The following is an 18,841-nucleotide window of genomic DNA, read 5'->3' as shown; positions in this document are numbered from 1 at the left end:
CCGTCCCACCCACCCCCACCCCCCCCCCCCCGACACACACACACAAACCCAGAAGCAGGTTTACCGTCACCCTACCCCCTCCTGAACGAAAAGAAACTTTTTAGTATAGGCCTATAATTTGTAGGCCTATATTAACCAGCTCGACGTCCCCCCCCCCCCTCAAAGCACATCTACCATCCCCAATTACCAGTGTCCTCATCCCCCCCCCCCCCAAAGCACATCTACCATCCCCAATTACCAGTGTCCCCCCCTCCTCCCCCCCCCCCCCCCAAAGCACATCTACCATCCCCAATCACCAGTGTCCCCATCCCCCTCCCCCCCCCCCCCCCCCACAAAAAAAAGCAGATCTACCATCCCCAATTACCAGTGTCCTCATCACCCCCCCCCCCCAAAAGCACATCTACCATCCCCAATTACCAGTGTCCCCCCCTCCTCCCCCCCCCCCCCCCCCAAAGCACATCTACCATCCCCAATCGCCAGTGTCCGCATCACCCCCCCCCCCCCCCCCCCCCCCATCCGATTACTTTTGAAATAGGCCCAACGATAGAGTCTCTATCTAAGAGGCCGACTAAGCCGACTAAACCGTCAGTATAATTAGCGATGTTAATGACACTGTTCCTCATCCTCCTAGATAGTAATTAAAACGTGATAGTATACCAGGGCCAATTAAGGAAATTATCAATATGATCTAACGTTCTTACTCAGGTTAGCAAGCCCGGCTAGCTCAGTCGGTAGAGCATGAGACTCTTAATATCTCAGGGTCGTGGGTTCGAGCCCCACGTTGGGCGTACTTTTTTTTTCTTTTTACAAGCATTTTTATTAAAAGTTATAAATCCATGGGTAATCAAAACATATTTTGTGTGTGTGTGTGTAGAAAACAATGTTGATACATTTTTAATATATTTTTTTTTTCTAAATTAGGTATGGCTTTTACAGAAATAAGTAAATCAATTTGATCCTTTATCCTACCTAAATACATAAAACATTTTGATCCTTTGCCCTAACCCCAATCTAATTTTTATACGGTATTTTAAACTCATAAACACTTTTTTTTTCTAATTTGCGTAGTTAAAGATAAGAAAAAGGGGAGTGTCAATTTTTTCCAAACTTTCCGAGTGACGTGGCAATCAGTTCCGCTATGCTAAGAGGCACGAGCTACGAACAGGGTAGGTATGCGGTAAACTCAACAGGAAATTACTATCCGCTTCCTAGCAGTGATTGCAAACATTTTACGCATCTTTTTTTTTTAAATTAAAAAAAAAAAAAAAATTAACGAAAAATAAAACATTATTTTGTTTAGCACTTTAAAACGGGGTTATTCATAAAACCAGTAAAAAAAAAGTATGCAACTGTTGAACGAAGTAATGACTATGACGTTAGCAACATGGGGGAGGGGGGAGGTAGAACAGGGGGGGGGGCGGAAGGGGTCTACTAATCCGTTGATAAATATTAGCTACCATATTTGTTAAAACATTGGGCTTGGCAACCCCGTGTCGTTATGGACGGCGTGTATTCAGGAGTGTCATGGGCCAGCCAATAAATCAACGCTAAAACCTAACAATACACTACAATATTATAAACATAAACAACAGGCAGGCGTAAGTCAATGCGGTTCCGTTTCTAACGTAAACAATGGCGCTTGCAGGATTGTGTCAGGGGCGGTAACTCTGAAGATAATGATATAAAAATTGATTATTAAATATTAAAACTTATAGTCTCAACAAAAATAAATCCGAAATTTTATCAGACATAAGTTCGTTATGAGTTTAAGTATATTTTATTATTTTAATATTAATTGATATTAATTACACGTGAAATAAATTGAGATGAGGTTATGTCATAGTTTAGCCCACTTTGACCTCTAGTGTGGGCGCACATGGTTACTAGGTCAGTGGGATGGGCGATAAGAAGGATCGATGACGTCAGCCAGACATCGAACGCTCGCGTTTGTCGTGATTTTAGAAACGTGTTGACGCACAGGAACAGCTCATCGATAATGGACACGCCTACTAAAAAAAACACCAAAAATAAACATTGCGAGCGGGTAGGGAATTTTTTTAGTCAGATCACCATAATTATCTGGCCTATGTGAACAGTCACTAGTGTATGGGGGCAGACGCCCATGGCAAAAGCTTCACCGCTTTAACGTATATAATAATCTGTCCATCAAATTATTGGGGATTGTATGCATATCACACAAGGGAACGGGGGGGGGGGGGGGGGGGATAATCTGATAGGTCAAAAGCAGTGTTCTTTGTTATTAAGTCAATCATTTTGAGGTCATCATGACTCATTTCCTGGTTTTCGCCCCCCCCCCCCCCCCTCCCCCCCCCCCCCCCCCCCGTTTAATAAAAGTTCTTTACTTATTTTCTATAAACCACTGTTCCTGTATGTTTTGTGGTCCAATGTTTTCAAAATGTGTGTGTAGAAGGGTAACAAAATATAAGGGTGGTGGCCTATGTACATTTTATTTATGTTAAGATGCGGGGGTGTCAAGAAATGGCCTAATAATATGCACAATTCATCAAGTCCTTTAACTTGCCACATTGGCCAGTACAAATGTATACACCTAGATTATCACCATATTAACCACTATTTTGTTGAACTTAAAATTACATCCAAGTGCTTTATATATATATATATATATATATATATATATATATATATATATATATATATATATATATATATATATATATATATCATATATCATATATATATTTATACACATAGGATATAAATATTTATTTATAAACACATACATACATTCAAGGATTATGCACTAATAAGTAAAGCAGAAGGCTATAATAAAAATACAATTTATTAAAATGTATCTATATCAGTTATACATGGGAATGAATACATGATAAAACTATGAGTTGACATGACCATCACTGCTAGACACCAGCTGTTTCCAGCCAACACTGACCATAGGACATCACAAAATGTTTATCTACATTAAGTATCTGTTTATTTACACCTCCCCCTCCTACCTACTCAGTCACCAGTCAAACAGGCTAGTGGTTAAATAATATAATACTACATAAAAATCCTGTCACAATGATGAGATAAGGTCACAACAACTTCAGCTTAGGTTATACAAAACCTAAGCGGGTCACAACAAATTCGCTTACGTTTTTAAAATTATTTTAATTAGACTCACAATAGTCACTGGCTAGTCAAAATTACATTAGTAAGCTCAAAACATCCTTTTGCCTCTGTCACGAACTATAGTCACAACAGCCTTAGTATAAGTCACAACAACCTTACCATGAGTAAGAACAACCTTACCATGAGTCGCAACAACCTTAAAATGAGTAATAACAACCTTAGCCTTGGATACAGTCATTTTGGCTAGGGGGGTCACACAAAAATCTTGGCTAAGGTCACAAATTTTATAACTAACCACACAACAACCCAGTGGCTCACCACAAGTTATATGAATGGGTCACAACAGCCTCTTATGTCTACCATGAAGGTGTAACTTATCCCCCCATCCCCCCCGCTACAGCTGCATCAAGTCATCTCATTACCTACATCTAAAATAGGTTGACAATCATATAAATAGTGACATGGTCATACCAAGAAGATGTACACAACTGACTAGTTATGTGAGTTGTGAGAACATTTTAAACTAAAATTATTTCTCGTAGTTTTGTTGCATAGGCAGTATTGAAATGAGCAGGCCCTTCTGTTATAAAGTAGTTTTTTTTTAAATAAACTGCAAGTGTTTGAATTAACTTTAATACAAACACACATTTAAAAAATTGTATAAATGTAGTTATCCTATTTATAGGTTCTTATTGCTCACAAAAGGAAATATAAACACTAATTTAACCAAAAAAATAAATGAACCACAATAGCCATTAAAAAGTTTTAAAATAGCTGCCTGCAGCAAAGATTGTCCCTAGAAAAAGAATCATAACCAAAAGCAGATGTTTTAAAAAAAAATGAGTGGAACATTGGTTTTATTTACAATCAAAACTGAGTGATCTCTGCAGGCAGTAAGGCTGTTTATCTTTCTATCAACATGTGATTCTATGTGAATGTACACAAAACAACAGACAAGTGTGGTGAGTATATACAGCTATTAACAGTTTGCTCAATTATTTGAAGCATTTGATGAAAAAAATAGTCAAACAAGGGAGATAATCTCAATTTGTTGGGATAGTCAAGGTAAGGGCAATAACCACTGCAAAAAAAAAAAATGTTCAGATCTCTATAATACCTACATAAAACAGCATGCATTAATTTAGCTAGATTAAGACACTACTTTACACTCTAGCACACAGTTTGTTTGTTTTTTAGTTGGAAAGCAAAAAATTGTTTAGGTTTTAACAGAAATTTGTGTCAATTTTTTAAAATGTGAATACACCCAACAGAGGTTCACACAAGTGTACCACAACTTGTTTTCGTTAAATTAAGTAAAGAAAAAATTAATATTCAATAGTGTCAGGATCAAAATTTTAAAAAGTAAATTATAAATTTACAGGGTCACAAAAAATGTATTCCCTAATGTACTTTGAGAACCACTACTGGATGATTAAAAAAAACTACACCAGTTCACTCAAGCACCTCTCTTTACAGATTCACTCATACCTCACAACATACTACTCTATATGATCTAGAGAAGATACATCACTAACACCATTAAACAAAAGCTGGTTATAAAAATTCATGTAAAGTAGAAAGATAAAAAAAAAAAAAAGAAAACTATATAAATAGATATCTGCAAGCAATGCCTGCACATTTGTTCAGTATTTACATCAATAAAAGGCAACAGTTAGGAATATCAGTTTATGGCTCTGCTATGTTTTGAACAAGCTAGTATATTAAAAAAAAAAAAAGATAACAACAAGCGCAACTTGTCATCCAACTGAACATGGTAATGTATAAAGCAAGGAATGCTGAAGTCAATAGATGCACACAGAGGCTAAAGAGCACACAGACAATATTTGATTTCTGAAGCTCAGTCCAATTTTTTTTTATATTCTCGACTACATTTAGTTAAGTCTACATACATTAAAAATACAGCGGAATACAAAAAAATTATTTTGGGACGATAAAAAGGTGAGAGAAAATAAAATGTATATTTAGAATGGGAAAGATAAGCAGCAAAAAAAAAAAAAAAAAAAAAAAAAAAACATGAATCACTGGTTTAATAGGCTACAACAGTCAAACTCGTGTTCACAAACATGAAACAAAACCCTAACACAAGAGATGAGGTATTAATATTTACATACTAAACATTTAAGGATAAAAATCAAAGAAAATAAAAGTTTTGTATTTTAAATTCTTGTTACTTTCTTGAATATCATACATCATTGGACACTGGTACAATAAATTAAAAATAAAGTTACTCTACACTAAACCCAAAACTGCTACCAACTATTAAAGTTAAAAAGCTCTGGCTGGAGTTAACTATAGGTTTTTTCTGTGATAAAGAATGAAGTAAAAGGTCAGCTGCACTATTCTATAAGCTTAGAATATTGAAAACAAAAAAATATAGGTAAAGGTTAATTGAATAGCATTATTAGTTTTTAGTTTTAATATTGAAACAATATTCTTTAATGGCTTACACATACATGTTAATAAATTAGCATTTATATAAAAATATTGAAATTAGAATTCACTAATTTATATAAAAAATAATTCTTGCGGACGCTCAAATAATTTTTACAAACACCAGTCACAAATAAGTTTTATTTTTAAACAACCAAATGAAAAAGTGTACTGTTGCCTATCACACAGTCAATTAGAACAATACTTCCATCGAACTGAAGTGATTATAGTTGGCAGTATATGAATCAATATAGATGCATAGAATATAAATTAACGTTTATTTAGTTGCTGACGTATTATGACTCGCCACAGGGTAGTGACACATGGGCCAATCAAAACAGGGGACACAGCTATCCCGTCTCCTTTGTTACATTTGATTGGGTAATTTAACAACACTGGGTTTTTTTTTTTTAAATTTCATTTCTCAGAAAAATGCAGCCTTTTTTTTTTTTGCAAGCTTGACTTAATACTATCCACATGACTGAACTGACCCTAACACGGGCTGTGCCGAGTGGTGCGCATCAATGAGACGAGACAAGACGGTGGGCCAGCTTCCCTGAGGAACTGGTGCTGCATCAGCTCTGGTGCTGTGGCCCTCTGTGAATGGTCTCGAACCAGCATCCTCTCCAAGAAACCTTGCAGTCGTGGAGACACCTACGGGAAACACATTCATTAAAGAACATTGCATTTAATCAAGAAGAAGGTGGGCATGGAGGTGAGCTTCAATAAATGAATCTAATGCATCTTAACTTATATATTTTCAGATAAATATCATATCAGAACTATTGAAAGATCAACTTTGCAGCATTTATAATAAAAATATGAACTTACCCTGTGTGTGTTTTTTAGCTTCGGTGGGGGCATATCTCTAATGCGTCGCATAGCCTGTAGGGGTGGCTCATTAAAGAACGGAGGTTCCCCATCTATCATCTCAATTACCATGATGCCCAAAGACCAAATATCAACCTACAAGTAAAAATAAAAATACATCGTATATTTTTAGCTGGTAATTATAATTTAATTTGAACCACAGTTAAAAAAAAGAAATTTTTGTAGTATAAAATACAGAAAGTCAAATCAGAATGATATCAAGGTTCTTCTTGCTGGTATTGGTGTTACAGATTGAGGTACCAATACTAATAAAAAAAAAATTCAGTATGTTTTGAAGGGAACAGAAATATAAACAAACTAAAAAGAAAATGATAATATACTGAAAAAACAATAGACCTCTGTTCCATAAGGCAACCTTGAGATAACTTCTGGTGCCATCCAGTATGGAGTCCCTACAAGTGATTTCCTTTTTGGCAGGTCTGGTGTTACTTGTGCACAGAAACCAAAATCTGACAACTTTACCTGGTAGATAACAATATGGATTGTAAATAAGATTGTAAAAACTCTGTCCAATAATATTATATGAAACCATCTGATACTGTAGAACTGTTTATGTTGCACGCATGGCTGCCCATTTAAAGTTGAATTTCTTATCTACAGAAGCCTAGTGGATGCAAATGTAGAAATGTGTCGTTTCTGCTCACCCATCCTTTAACACAACTCGCCAATTGGCAGAACAAAATAAAAAATTACAGTATTTTTTTTTCGTTTGATAACATTCCATAAGATTTTTTTTAAATTTGCTATTTTTTAAATTTTATGAGAATTCCAGGTTTTTAGAATTAAAAAAAATTTCGTCAGTTTTTCAGGACCTCCTGGAATTTCCAGAGGCTGTCCAACCACTGTATTTAAACATGAAAAATCTTAAAATGACAGAAGTCTTGAGTAAATCAGTTAAGTATATATATATATGTAACAGTAAGACTACAATGTCACCAACAAGAGTGTATATCTAAACACACAGCAAAACAGAGACCTACCTTCCCATCATAGGACAATAAAATTGAATCTGACTTGATATCTCTGTGTATTACTCCATGATTATGTAAGAAGGCCAGAGCCTTCAGACAAGCTTTACACACAGTTGCTATCTGAACTTCATCCATTCTGACCAAAAGAACAACATAAGTTGAAACACCATTTTTTTTTCTTCAAATTTCAAAAAGTCAATAAAACAAATAACTACACTTTGGTCTCTAAATTAAATAGCTGGTAAGAAGATATTAATAAAAATAAATGGTGAACTGGAAAAATGTATCAGTTAAAAACTATAAAAATCAGATGAAAATAGTGCACACTTTAAAAATCTAATGAACAAAAAAAAAAGATGAGACTTACCTGCTGTGTGTGACAATGTCAGTCAGAGCTCCCCCCTCCATATACTCCATCACAACCCACAACTCATCATTCACTAGGTAGCTGTTGAACATCTCCACAATATTCGGGTGATGGTAGTCTCTCATCACAACCACCTGTAATAATTTAAAATCATTTATAAAATACAGCATACAGTTTTGCTTTTATTTTAAGACATTTTAGCAATATAAAAGTAGATATTTCTCTAATTATAAAGTGTTTTAATAGACTTGTATTTGAAACTACGCAGTACAGTTGTTTAATTGCAGGAGAAGTGAAAAAACTGAGTGAATAAAAATAATTCCGGTAAAACGTGAAAAAAAACGGGCTTAAAGAGTAACCGGTAAAACGTGAAAAAAAAAACGGGCTTAAAGAGTTGAACTGAATGGTCCATAGCGAAGTACAAGTATCTATTCATTTTACAAGGCATATCAAGGTCTTGTGTGCTCAGCACTTTGCCCAAATGCCTTTACTTTCAATAATTGTAGTCAGTACCCTCCACAACTGGGTGGAGTCATGGACTTCTACACTCAAGTCTTTATAGTAAGTTGCTGAGCACTTAACCATTTGACATCACTTCATACAACCTTAGGATGGTTTGAAAACTACTCAAACTTAACGAGTACATTTGACAACCTACCTCGTTAAAGAGCAGTTCCCTGCGCTGCTGTTTCCTTAAATCCATTTTCTTCACAGCGACCTGTTTCCCCCGTGATCTGTCCATGGCTGTACAGACAATGCCAGTGGAACCTTCCCCAATCTTCAAGAAGTTTTCTAAAAACTGGCGGGGATCTCCAGGGTTCACAACATACTGTAATGTTCTACGGAACTGGAAGCATTCACATACATTTTATGCTCATTTCATGACAAGGTTATTTGTTTTGAAAGGCTAGAAATCTCACCTAAAAAACTAAGTTGAACTTATATGATTGCTTTTTATTCTACTTTGTCAAGATGCTTCTAAACAAAATGCGATTCATTTAACCATGCAAGACTGAAATATCTTCTAAGCAACTAAGTTAACCAATGATTTTTACATCAGGAGAGAATAAATCACTGACAGACTTGTTATACCAGCATACCTAGAAGGTGGCTTATTTTTTATTTTAGATTGTAAATTAATTTATTTTTAAATAACATTCCTTCAGCACACTGTGTCTAATCAGCATTTTCTAATTAACCTGTGACCCACTTTTAACAGCTGTGACAAAGAATGTGTTGAAACACAAAGAAGAAATTTTGATTCAGGCTAGCTTAGAGCCAGCATTTAAAGAAATTAATCCACATGAGGGCATGGCATGGTCCGAGTAGGGATTACACATTTTGATATTGATTTAAAATATAATTTAAATGCAGTATCTAATTATCAACAGAAATATTGAGAGGTTTGTAAAATGAATTAGTAAAATGTTCTGTGATGATGATTTATTGATCAACATGCACTGACAACATGCAATTATACAGCAATTTTTTAAAAAATTGCAGTGAGTAAGGAGTGTTGAAAACAGTGGTGGCCTTGGGCAAAACAAATTAGCTAGGTCTAATGGCACCCAGTAGCATTCAGGTGTCACCTTCAACAAAGGAATATTTAAGTTAATTTAACACACAACTCTTTAATTACTGTAATTAACACTTTCTACAAAGATAAAAAAAAAGTTTTGCCCAAGGCCATGTGTGAGACAAGCTGAGGTGGCATGCAGGGCACAAGATAACAAAACATTTCCAAACCTCTTCATGAGACAAACGCTGCTGCTCTGGACCAGGGCCTTGCTGCTGTGTCCGGTTGGGGGATTTCAGGGAAGGTGAGGACTGCTGGGAATAAGGCGGTCTGTTTGGGGAATGGGGAGGGCTGGACATGGGGCTGGCCTGGCCTCCTCCGTAGGGGTATCCACCGGGCGACTGGTGTGGGTGGTCGTTGTGGTGCTACGTGTTGGGAGAGAACAAAGATGCCAAGCAAGGTAGGTTTACATCATCAAATGGAAGCTACTGAACCAGACATAGGTACTAGCCAGTCCAGCAAACATTGAACATTTTTAGAAATGTTTAACAAGACATGTTGTGAAAACAAGTATCACAGCATTTGTTGCGAAAACAAGTATCGCAGCATTTGTTGCGAAAACAAGTATCGCAGCAATTGTTGCGAAAACAAGTATCGCAACATTTGTTGCAAAAACAAGTATCACAACATTTGTTGCGAAAAAAAGTATCACAGCATTTGTTGCGAAAACAAGTATCACAACATTTGTTGCTAAAACAAGTATCACAACATTTGTTGCGAAAACAAGTATCACAACATTTGTTGCGAAAACAAGTATCGCAACTTTTGTTGCGAAAACAAGTATCACAACATTTGTTGCGAAAACAAGTATCACAACATTTGTTGCTAAACAAGTATCACAACATTTGTTGCGAAAACAAGTATCACAACAGATGCTGTGAAAACAAGTATAACAACAGATGTTGCGAAGGCACATGCCATGTTATGTGAGGCTTACTATGTCTGGTTTAGCCCATTTTATCAAGATTAATGAAGCATGCAGAAACACTAAACATCAGATCATGATAGAGTCTATCATGCTTTGCTAGAGATAGTAAAACTGATGCTAAAACTCATGCTTCTAGAATCAACTTGTTGCAAACTCAAACATTATTCTTTTTTTGTTATTATAAGTTAAACTTTAAAACTGATTAAAATAGTATGTAATGCAATTAGTTTGTAACACCATTCTGATAAATTTTGCTTGTAAAACTCATCAATTATAAACAAAAGGCAAATTGCTCAGAAATGACAGTGGAGTAAACACAACCCAGGTGCCAGCACAAAAGGCAAGAGTGTAGCAGTTCAACAGTGCAAACACAGAATCTTGGTGAAAGTGTAGGCTATTACAGAAAGTACAATGTTCATATGTCATTGGTTTCACAAACATCACTATTCTTAAAATTACATAGACCAACTTAATGTTTTTTCACCCACACATTAACAAACTTGAAACAATTCAAGAAGATGAAGTGTTATAATTTGAAGAAGACAATTTGAAATGGGCCATATACTACTAGAGACTTAACCAAAGATTTAACTCCCAGACACTGTATGTAGTAAATATAACTTTAGTTAGCAGCCAGGATAAGGTGTGTATGATATTTAACATGGGAACTTTTCCTGTTAGTAGACAATGTAATACAATATTAATGTATGAGAACCATTTCTTGAGTAACACTAAGGCTTCACACAGCTTGACAACAATCACGTGGCAGGAATACACACACACAGTCACATAGAGACTACCAAGTCACAATAGCTGAGGATAACATTAACACAAGATACTGCTGCCATTGAAAAAGGATGGTGGTGTACTACAGTTCTCTCAAGTACAAAACACAGACTATAAGATGATAGTATTTCATGAAAACCATGGATATTGAGTTAGAAGCAAAATGTTATACCCCGATATTGTAGGGTTATGTGTTAACAAGGTTGATATTGTTACAAGGAGTTGGGCTTCCAATTATTTTGAATGATATTTGCAATGACAGTAAAGTAAGTTTAGTAAGTAAATGGTGAAATGCATTTGAATGATATTGGCAATAACAGTAAAGTAAGTAAAAGGTGACATGTATTTGAATGATAAAGGCAATGACGGTAGAGAGAAAAGATTAAGTAAACTGCGACGTGTACTAACCCTTTCGTACTGCAGTGCTGCCGGTGTAGAAATGCTGGCATAGTTAGGGTCATGGTGAGCTGGTGGGATGCTCTGGTGCCGTGGCGAGTGTGACTGACCATTGGGCATTTGACGGAATCTGTCGTTGTTATGATTTGGTATGGAGCGGTCATCATCGTAATGACTGTGCCGTGAAGGTGGTCCTCTTTCGTACGAGTCATTCCTTGACTGAGCTTCGTAAGAGTTATTTATTCTGGCATCAAATTCAGGTCGTTTATCCCGGGCACCTGGAATATTTCCGCTGCGTCTGTCAATACTTCCGTAGTATCCTGTAAGGCGGGGGTCAACCTGTTCTTGCTGTGAGGGGTGAGACTGTGGGTACCTGCCGTGCTCCCGGGGGTCTCTGTCGCGGGGGTACTCCCCATGATGATCCACATTGTCCCTGTAGCCTTGAGGCTGCTGCTGTTGATAATGCTGATGAGGAGGAGGCTGGTTACCTGGCTGCCTGCCCAAGTCCTGTCTCGGTGGCAGGACATCGTCCTCCGGGACTGAGGGGTAGTCGTTTCCTGGGGCACGACGTCTGTAAGGGGGTGGACTTTCACGGCGAAGTGAATTTGATCTGGCGACACTGATGCTTTGAGGGTATCCATTTTGATGACCTCTGATGATTGTCTAAATACAAAATGTATACATTTATAAATAACCTTAGTTTTATTGTATTAAAATGTAATAAATTTCTTCTAGATTTTTTCATGTTTTCAAACTCAATAATCTTATTTATTATACTTTTGCAAATATTTTTAATATAATCATAAACCTGAACTTTACACAAAATTTATACATTTATAAATAACCTTAGTCTTATTGTATTAAAATGTAATAAATTTCTTCTGGATTTTTTCTTGTTTTCCAACCCAATAATCTTATTTATTATACTTCTGCAAATATTTTTTATATAATCAATAAAACCAGAAATTTTTTCAACTCATTAAATTCAGTTAAGATACATTACATACATTTTTTTTTTAATTTTTAAATCCTGCATGCATTTAATACAGTGAATTCTAAAGCTACACTAATGTATTAATTGAGTAAAATCAAATTAATTTTAATACTTCTTTGTTTATTTACATACCTTTAACGGCTCAACATCTGTCTGAGTTATAGTTGATGGGTCTACAATAGGCCGCCTTCTGCCTTTACTACCTTCAATGATACCTGCCCACTGAGCAGGTAGACCCACAAAGACTCCATTCTCCCAGTCGAACCCTGTGTGTACTCGATGTTGAAAGTTGGACGGGGAGGAAATCTCAACCTTGGGCTTTTTCTTTTTACCAAACATGATAGTGTATAACACTTCACAGCACACACACAAATATCTGAGAAGAGAAGAAAAAATAATTTTAAAAAAAAACTCCAGCTACTTTTTGTACACAATACATGTTACATACAATGAGTTACCAGTCAAGGGGATAATTTAAACTTTAACCTTATTTGTTTGCAGCCCCAAGCTATTTTGGTAAGGCTCAGCACCAGTGTATTTGATATAACCTACACATGGTAGTATATTCAAAGTGTAATCTATTTTTGTTTACATTATTTTAGGACTACATACATGTGGTAGTATATTCAAAGTGTAATCTATTTTTGTTTACATTACTTTAGGGCTATTGATCTATGTACTTGCAATTGTACAGGACATTGCAATTCTCTGTATACAATGAATAAATAAGCTGATCCAGAAACAAGCAAGTGTTATTGGTTTTGTTGTCTCTCAGGGTCAGCTGTAAACACAGTAGACTCAGTGGGTGATCATTACACCTTATCCTCACTGAGGTAGTGTTAAAATAGCATAAGGCAGTATGATATTTGCATTAGATCAAAAGTTCAAATATCACAAAAAAATAAAATAAAATAAACATTAGGCTACAGCCTAATAATAACTTTATTAATAATAAGTAGGCCTAGGCCTAATTTAGTACTTAGGCCTACTTAGATGACCAACTGAAGTAGGTAACATTTTAAATTGAAAAAAGGACAATGTAATATGGATTTGTAATTTTGTTTTGGCGATCTGTTGAATGTAGGCCTATGTAACATTTACTATGTTAATTTGTTGAAAAACACATGACTTGCTGATATCAATGCAACCTTATCCCCAACCCTAGTCCTACCTTACGCCTAACACTAATAACTACTAATATCTATCCATAAAAACTAGAAGAGATTACAATACTTATACTACTTACAACTTAATTTTAATTACTTAGGCTAACACACCCATTTTCAGAAGTCTATTATTATCAGACATTGTAAATTAAACTGACCCCCTATCAAGGCCTATTGAAAATATTAGGCCAATAAATTGTTGAGTATGGTTAAATATTTTATTAGGCCTAGGGCCTAAATAAATTAAAGTTTTAAAAGCACTCACATTTTCAAACAATAGTCTATAGTTGAAAGTTTTGCGCCTAGTTTTATGTTTAATCACACAGCTATCAACTAAACTGTGAACTCTAACTGTAAACTAGTAGATAGATCTATAATCTATCGTAGATCTAGTAGTGTATTGTAAACGCATCAGGGTTGTGGGCAATACCGGGGACTCCAGGTTGAGTCACCTGTGACTGTGTGACTAGTTCATTTGTGTTTTCACTGGTCAATCGATTACTAAATAAATGAAATTTAACCATTTTTCCTGAGTTCTGGATTTTAGGAAAAAAATCTAGATTCCTGTCATGATAATGGTGTGGTCTAGATCTAGATCTAATTTTTAGTTCAAGCCTTAGCTAGGTCTACGTTAGGCTAGACTAGACTCCCGTAGTCTAGCTAGAGGTAGGGCCAACACTAGAGATGTTAGTCTTCTTATCTTTTAGTTTACTTCCGGAATTTCGATTGCAAGTGAAAAGTTAAAATAAAATAAGAAGATGGATTTGGCTTATCCAAACAACTTTAGCATAGAACAATCTTAGCAGTTTATTTTTTAACTAAGTAAATTATATACACTATGAACGCACATTTCTCACCAGCAAACAAGAAATATAACCTGTATTCAGTATTGCTATTTCAATACAGCAACAGGCTTTTCGCCATGTTTTTAGGCTTCATGCACATCCGGGCTATCTGAGTTCACAAGAGGGCGCTTCGGTTTTTCAAGGTATGATTTAGCCTACCTGTAGAAACTAACAAACCCTTGAAGGTAAAAAGCTAGGAAGACAGTAAAATACTAGTCCTATGAGAAAAACTTAAACTAAATCAAATTGTTGATTTTTGCCATAAAGTGGGGAGTTAGTAATTAAACGAAGATTAATTAGCATGCTCACAAGTCTATAAATTTAGCTACACACCTGGGTGGTCAGGTGCACAACTTGTGACGACGAGCTAGGGTAGGGGAAGCGCGTGGTGAGAATAAAATAATCAATAATGAAAAACTGTTAATTCTAATTAAAATTCTGGTTAAGACGGGTGAAAATGGAATATTCTGGCGTCAATTTACGAGCTCGTTTCTCATATACGAGCTAGGTTCTCCTAAGCAAAAAAAAAAGCGTCTCTGTTACGACACGCTGTTATAATTTCTTACATAAGCATGAACCACACTGCACGAAGGGGCGTTACAAGGCGGAGAGGGGGGGGGGGGGAGGGGGGCGGCCCGCAACGGGTGAAACAATATAAGTTGTGACATCGCGACGAAAAATCTTAAAATATGTATCGTCAAAACAATGTTTTATCTAGTTAATTAAGATAGCAAAATAATAAGGGGAGAGGGGTGACACCAAATCGAAAATGCAAAATTGTTATAAGGGGCGGCACCGGATGACGCCCAACCTAGAGACGTCACTGTGTCATTCCATAATGGAATTAATATAATAGTAGACATGATCAGTGGCGTAGCCAGGATCGTCTCAAGGGGGGGGGGGGCAATTTTTACCCGGGGACAAACTTTCGATTCCCCCCCCCCCCCCTCAGACTTTTGATTTGCACCCCCCCCCTCAAACTTTCGATTTGCACCCCCCTCATACTTTATATATATATATATATATATATATATATATATATATATATATATATATATATATATATATATATATATATATATATATATATATATATATACCGAGGGGTCTATGGGGGGGGGGGGGTTATGACCCCCCCTAACCCCCCCCCCCCCCTGCCTACGCCATTGGACATGATGCTTCAAGCACATTTCGCACTATAGGGGTCATCCATAAATGATGCCAAGCACACCCGCAGTGGCGTAGCCATAGGGGATGCTCACTCTGCCACACAATGGGGCGTCTAATGGGTTAGAAAAATAAGGAAACATCGTTTTAAGCTGCATTACTAAATTATACCTCAAAGACTTACTTAAAGCAATATAGATCTACGACAAAGGCAGCTGTTTCTACATCGATTGTGTAACAGCAACAAAAACACTGTCTACCCCCCCCCCCACCCCGCCCCCACCCCCCCTAACCCCCCCCCCCCCCCCCCCACCCCCGAACGAAATGGAATTTATATAGAAAACATCTACTTTTACCAGTGTCCGCCACCGGAAAATTTGCTGTTTCGCCGAAATTTAAAAAAAAAAACAAACAAGAAAAATATAAAAAGAATGCATCATCTTTTGATATTCGCTCGCGCCCAAGACACATGGGCAGATGAATTAGAATTCGTCTGTTTCAAGGACCTCGGCATACAAGGGGGTTGTGAGTTCAGCACTGTGCCCAGCCACCGTTTTATAAATACAAAACATATTTTACCGATCTTTGGGAAGGAAATCAAGACAGAAAAGCATATCTTCGGGGGAGGCACGTCTACCGCCCCCTCCCTCCGAATGAAATATAATGTATATAGAAAATATATACTTTTACCAGTGCCCACCCCCATCCCTGGGAAATTTAGTCCACCCCACACCTCCCCGAAAGTTTAAAGTACCCCCCCCCCCCACCTGCCCGGAGAAAAGGTCTGGAAAAAATACACTGCTCTCAATTTAGCCGGAAGTTGCGAAACTTTTATTTCGCATTCACACATCCTGTTATCAGCAAAATTTTGAACTTTAATTTTTTTTTTACCAAGTTTTTTTTTTCCTATAGTGTGTCAGGTTCTGAGCGTTATCGGTTAAGAGGAATCAAATATCACGTTTCACCGGTTACCAAGCAGTGTTTCTTCCAGACTTTTTTCTCCGGGGGGGGGGGGGCACTTGAAATCTTCGGGGGGGCGGTAAACTTTCTTCGGGGGGGCGGACACTGTTAAAAGTATATATTTTCTATATAAATTATATAAATTTCATTTCGTTCGGGGGGGGCGGTAAAAATTTTTCGTGGGGGCTTCGCCCCCCCGAAGAGATGCCTGGAAGAAACTCTGTTACCAAGTATAATTTTGCTAATTAGGTCGCTGCTTCCCATGCTGAAGATTCTCGTTATCTTGCCTAAAAGCATAGATCTAGATCTTGACTGCTGGAGCAATTTTTTTTTTTGCGATGTTTGGATGTTTTTTTTTTTAAACCACAAAATCTAATAATTTTTTTTTTAAACTAGGTCAAGATATCCCTTTTATTTTTATAAAAAGTTTTAAAAGTATTTTAAAAGGGCAAAGTAGTAATAACAAAACTAGCGTTTTAATAGCGACTCTTTGAAATGCTGAAATGTGACGTCACCAGTGTTTCTTCCAGACTTTTTTCTCGGGGGGGGGGGGGGCACTTTATATTTTCGGGGGGGGGGGGGTGATCAACATTTTCCGTGGGGGGGGGGGGGGTGGCGGACACTAGTAAAAGTATATGTTTACTATATAAATTCCATCTCGTTCTGAGCCCCCCCCCCCCCCCCCCCGAAGAGATGTCTTGAAGAAACTCTGGACGTCACAGATCGTCAAAAAAAATATATCGTATTGCGCCACAAGAAATTAGTTAAAAATGACGTAATATAGAAATGAGTTGTATTTATTCTTTAAAACAAACTTCCTACATCTATTTTCTTTGTATGCTATTTCTGTGTGAATAGAATAACGTTCTACGAACATATTTCCCACTAAAATTCCTTTGCTGTTACGATCTCCATATTTGACATTGCGTTTTCAGATGGAGTGAGTGGCAGTGTCTCTCCCCCCTCCCCTCCTGCCCATTATAAAAGCATTTTGAAAAGAGGGTTTAAACAAAAATTGTTTCCACATATTTTATTACAAATTTAAAAGCTCAGTTTTGCGACATTCGAAATGGAAAACCTCGCCTTCGTCCACAGCTGTGACAGGGGAGGGGGGGGGGCGGCATCAACGAATAACAGCACAGTTCAACAAGTATCCTAGATAAGTTACTGGTTTTGTGAATTATTTTTACTATTCGTTTTATGACTTTACCTCAACATGTGTGGAATCCGTCCATTACTTTCCAATAACCAAATGTGTCAACTGTCCTTTAAAGAATAAGAAACACTTTTTTGAAACATTCATCACTACGGGTTGAAAAAAAAAAAACATGCGTCGAATTCTTCCATGTGTATCTACGTCATACGTACTCACAAATAAATATCCAACCTGTTACCAATTTCGTTCCGCTACAACGGTTCCCACAGATGGTTTTTTAAAAAACCGTCTAGCAGACACCGGTCGTGGAAAATGTCACCGAACTGATAACCTTCAGCCCACTTTAGCGCGTACCATTTTTTTAGGCTAATGAGCTGGAATACAATGCAATGCAAATGAATGCAGTCATGGGCGAGGCTATACTCTACGTAGTGGGGGTGGGGGGGGGGCTGCAGTGGCGTAGCGAGGTCGGGTGTCACCCGGTGCGGCACTTAATGGTGGCACCCCCTAGAGGCGTAGCGACCCTTCCCGGGGACAAACTTTCAAACTTTCGATTTGCACCCCCCTCCCTCAAACTTTCGATTTGCACCCCCTCCCTCAAATTTTTCTCTATATATTTTGCTATGTTTTGCCTTGGTGTCATCCCCCTAAATGGTGTCACCTGGTGCGGTCCGCACCCCCCCCCCCCCTCGCTACGCCTACGTTACCAATAATTGAATTACATTATAATGAAAAGTTTAGCAATTTAACAGGCTCACTAAAAAGACGTTTATTTTATTTCTTTTTTAATTTTAAACACACACACACACACTCACACACACACACACACACACACACACACACACACACACACACACACACACACACATATATATATATATATATATATATATATATATATATATATATATATATATATATATATATATATATATATATATATATTCACTGACACATTTATTTGGCCTACTAGGTGAAACAAAAAATGACGCCCACGATGAACGCAGTCTAACCCGTTTGTATTTACCAAATGGGGCCATTGAGCCGTCGAGTATTGGAGTTTCAGTACGAAGTCG

General features: G+C 37.1%; 1 protein-coding gene and 1 non-coding gene across 4 annotated transcripts; one reads left to right on the top strand and one right to left on the bottom strand.

Annotated features, from left to right (window-relative positions):
• Window positions 1-713: 713 nt before the first annotated feature.
• Window positions 714-788, top strand: Trnak-cuu (transfer RNA lysine (anticodon CUU)). The gene has a single exon. It is a non-coding gene; the product is annotated as a tRNA-Lys (tRNA).
• Window positions 789-3,614: 2,826 nt separating this feature from the next.
• Window positions 3,615-14,622, bottom strand: LOC131952664 (serine/threonine-protein kinase PAK 4). 3 transcript variants are annotated; one of them, XM_059315424.1, is made up of 10 exons: window positions 14,495-14,622; window positions 12,604-12,847; window positions 11,490-12,140; window positions 9,538-9,732; window positions 8,450-8,638; window positions 7,792-7,925; window positions 7,434-7,560; window positions 6,790-6,915; window positions 6,394-6,528; window positions 3,615-6,216 (listed from the first exon to the last, which is right to left on the bottom strand). In XM_059315424.1, exons 2-10 carry the CDS (start codon window positions 12,808-12,810, stop codon window positions 6,055-6,057), a joined length of 1,926 nt encoding a protein of 641 aa, XP_059171407.1. In that variant the 5' UTR covers window positions 12,811-12,847; window positions 14,495-14,622; the 3' UTR covers window positions 3,615-6,054. The 3 variants fall into 3 exon arrangements, with proteins under 3 accessions (XP_059171407.1, XP_059171408.1, XP_059171409.1); XM_059315425.1 differs by having other exon boundaries at window positions 14,486-14,586; XM_059315426.1 differs by having other exon boundaries at window positions 14,515-14,579.
• Between the last annotated feature and the right edge of the window lie 4,219 nt (window positions 14,623-18,841).

Source organism: Physella acuta, unplaced genomic scaffold (genome assembly GCF_028476545.2).
Source record: "Physella acuta isolate Inbredline_101_S28 unplaced genomic scaffold, ASM2847654v3 ptg000885l, whole genome shotgun sequence".
Classification (NCBI taxonomy): domain Eukaryota; kingdom Metazoa; phylum Mollusca; class Gastropoda; family Physidae; genus Physella; species Physella acuta.
This window is presented reverse-complemented; position numbering and strand designations above follow the sequence as displayed.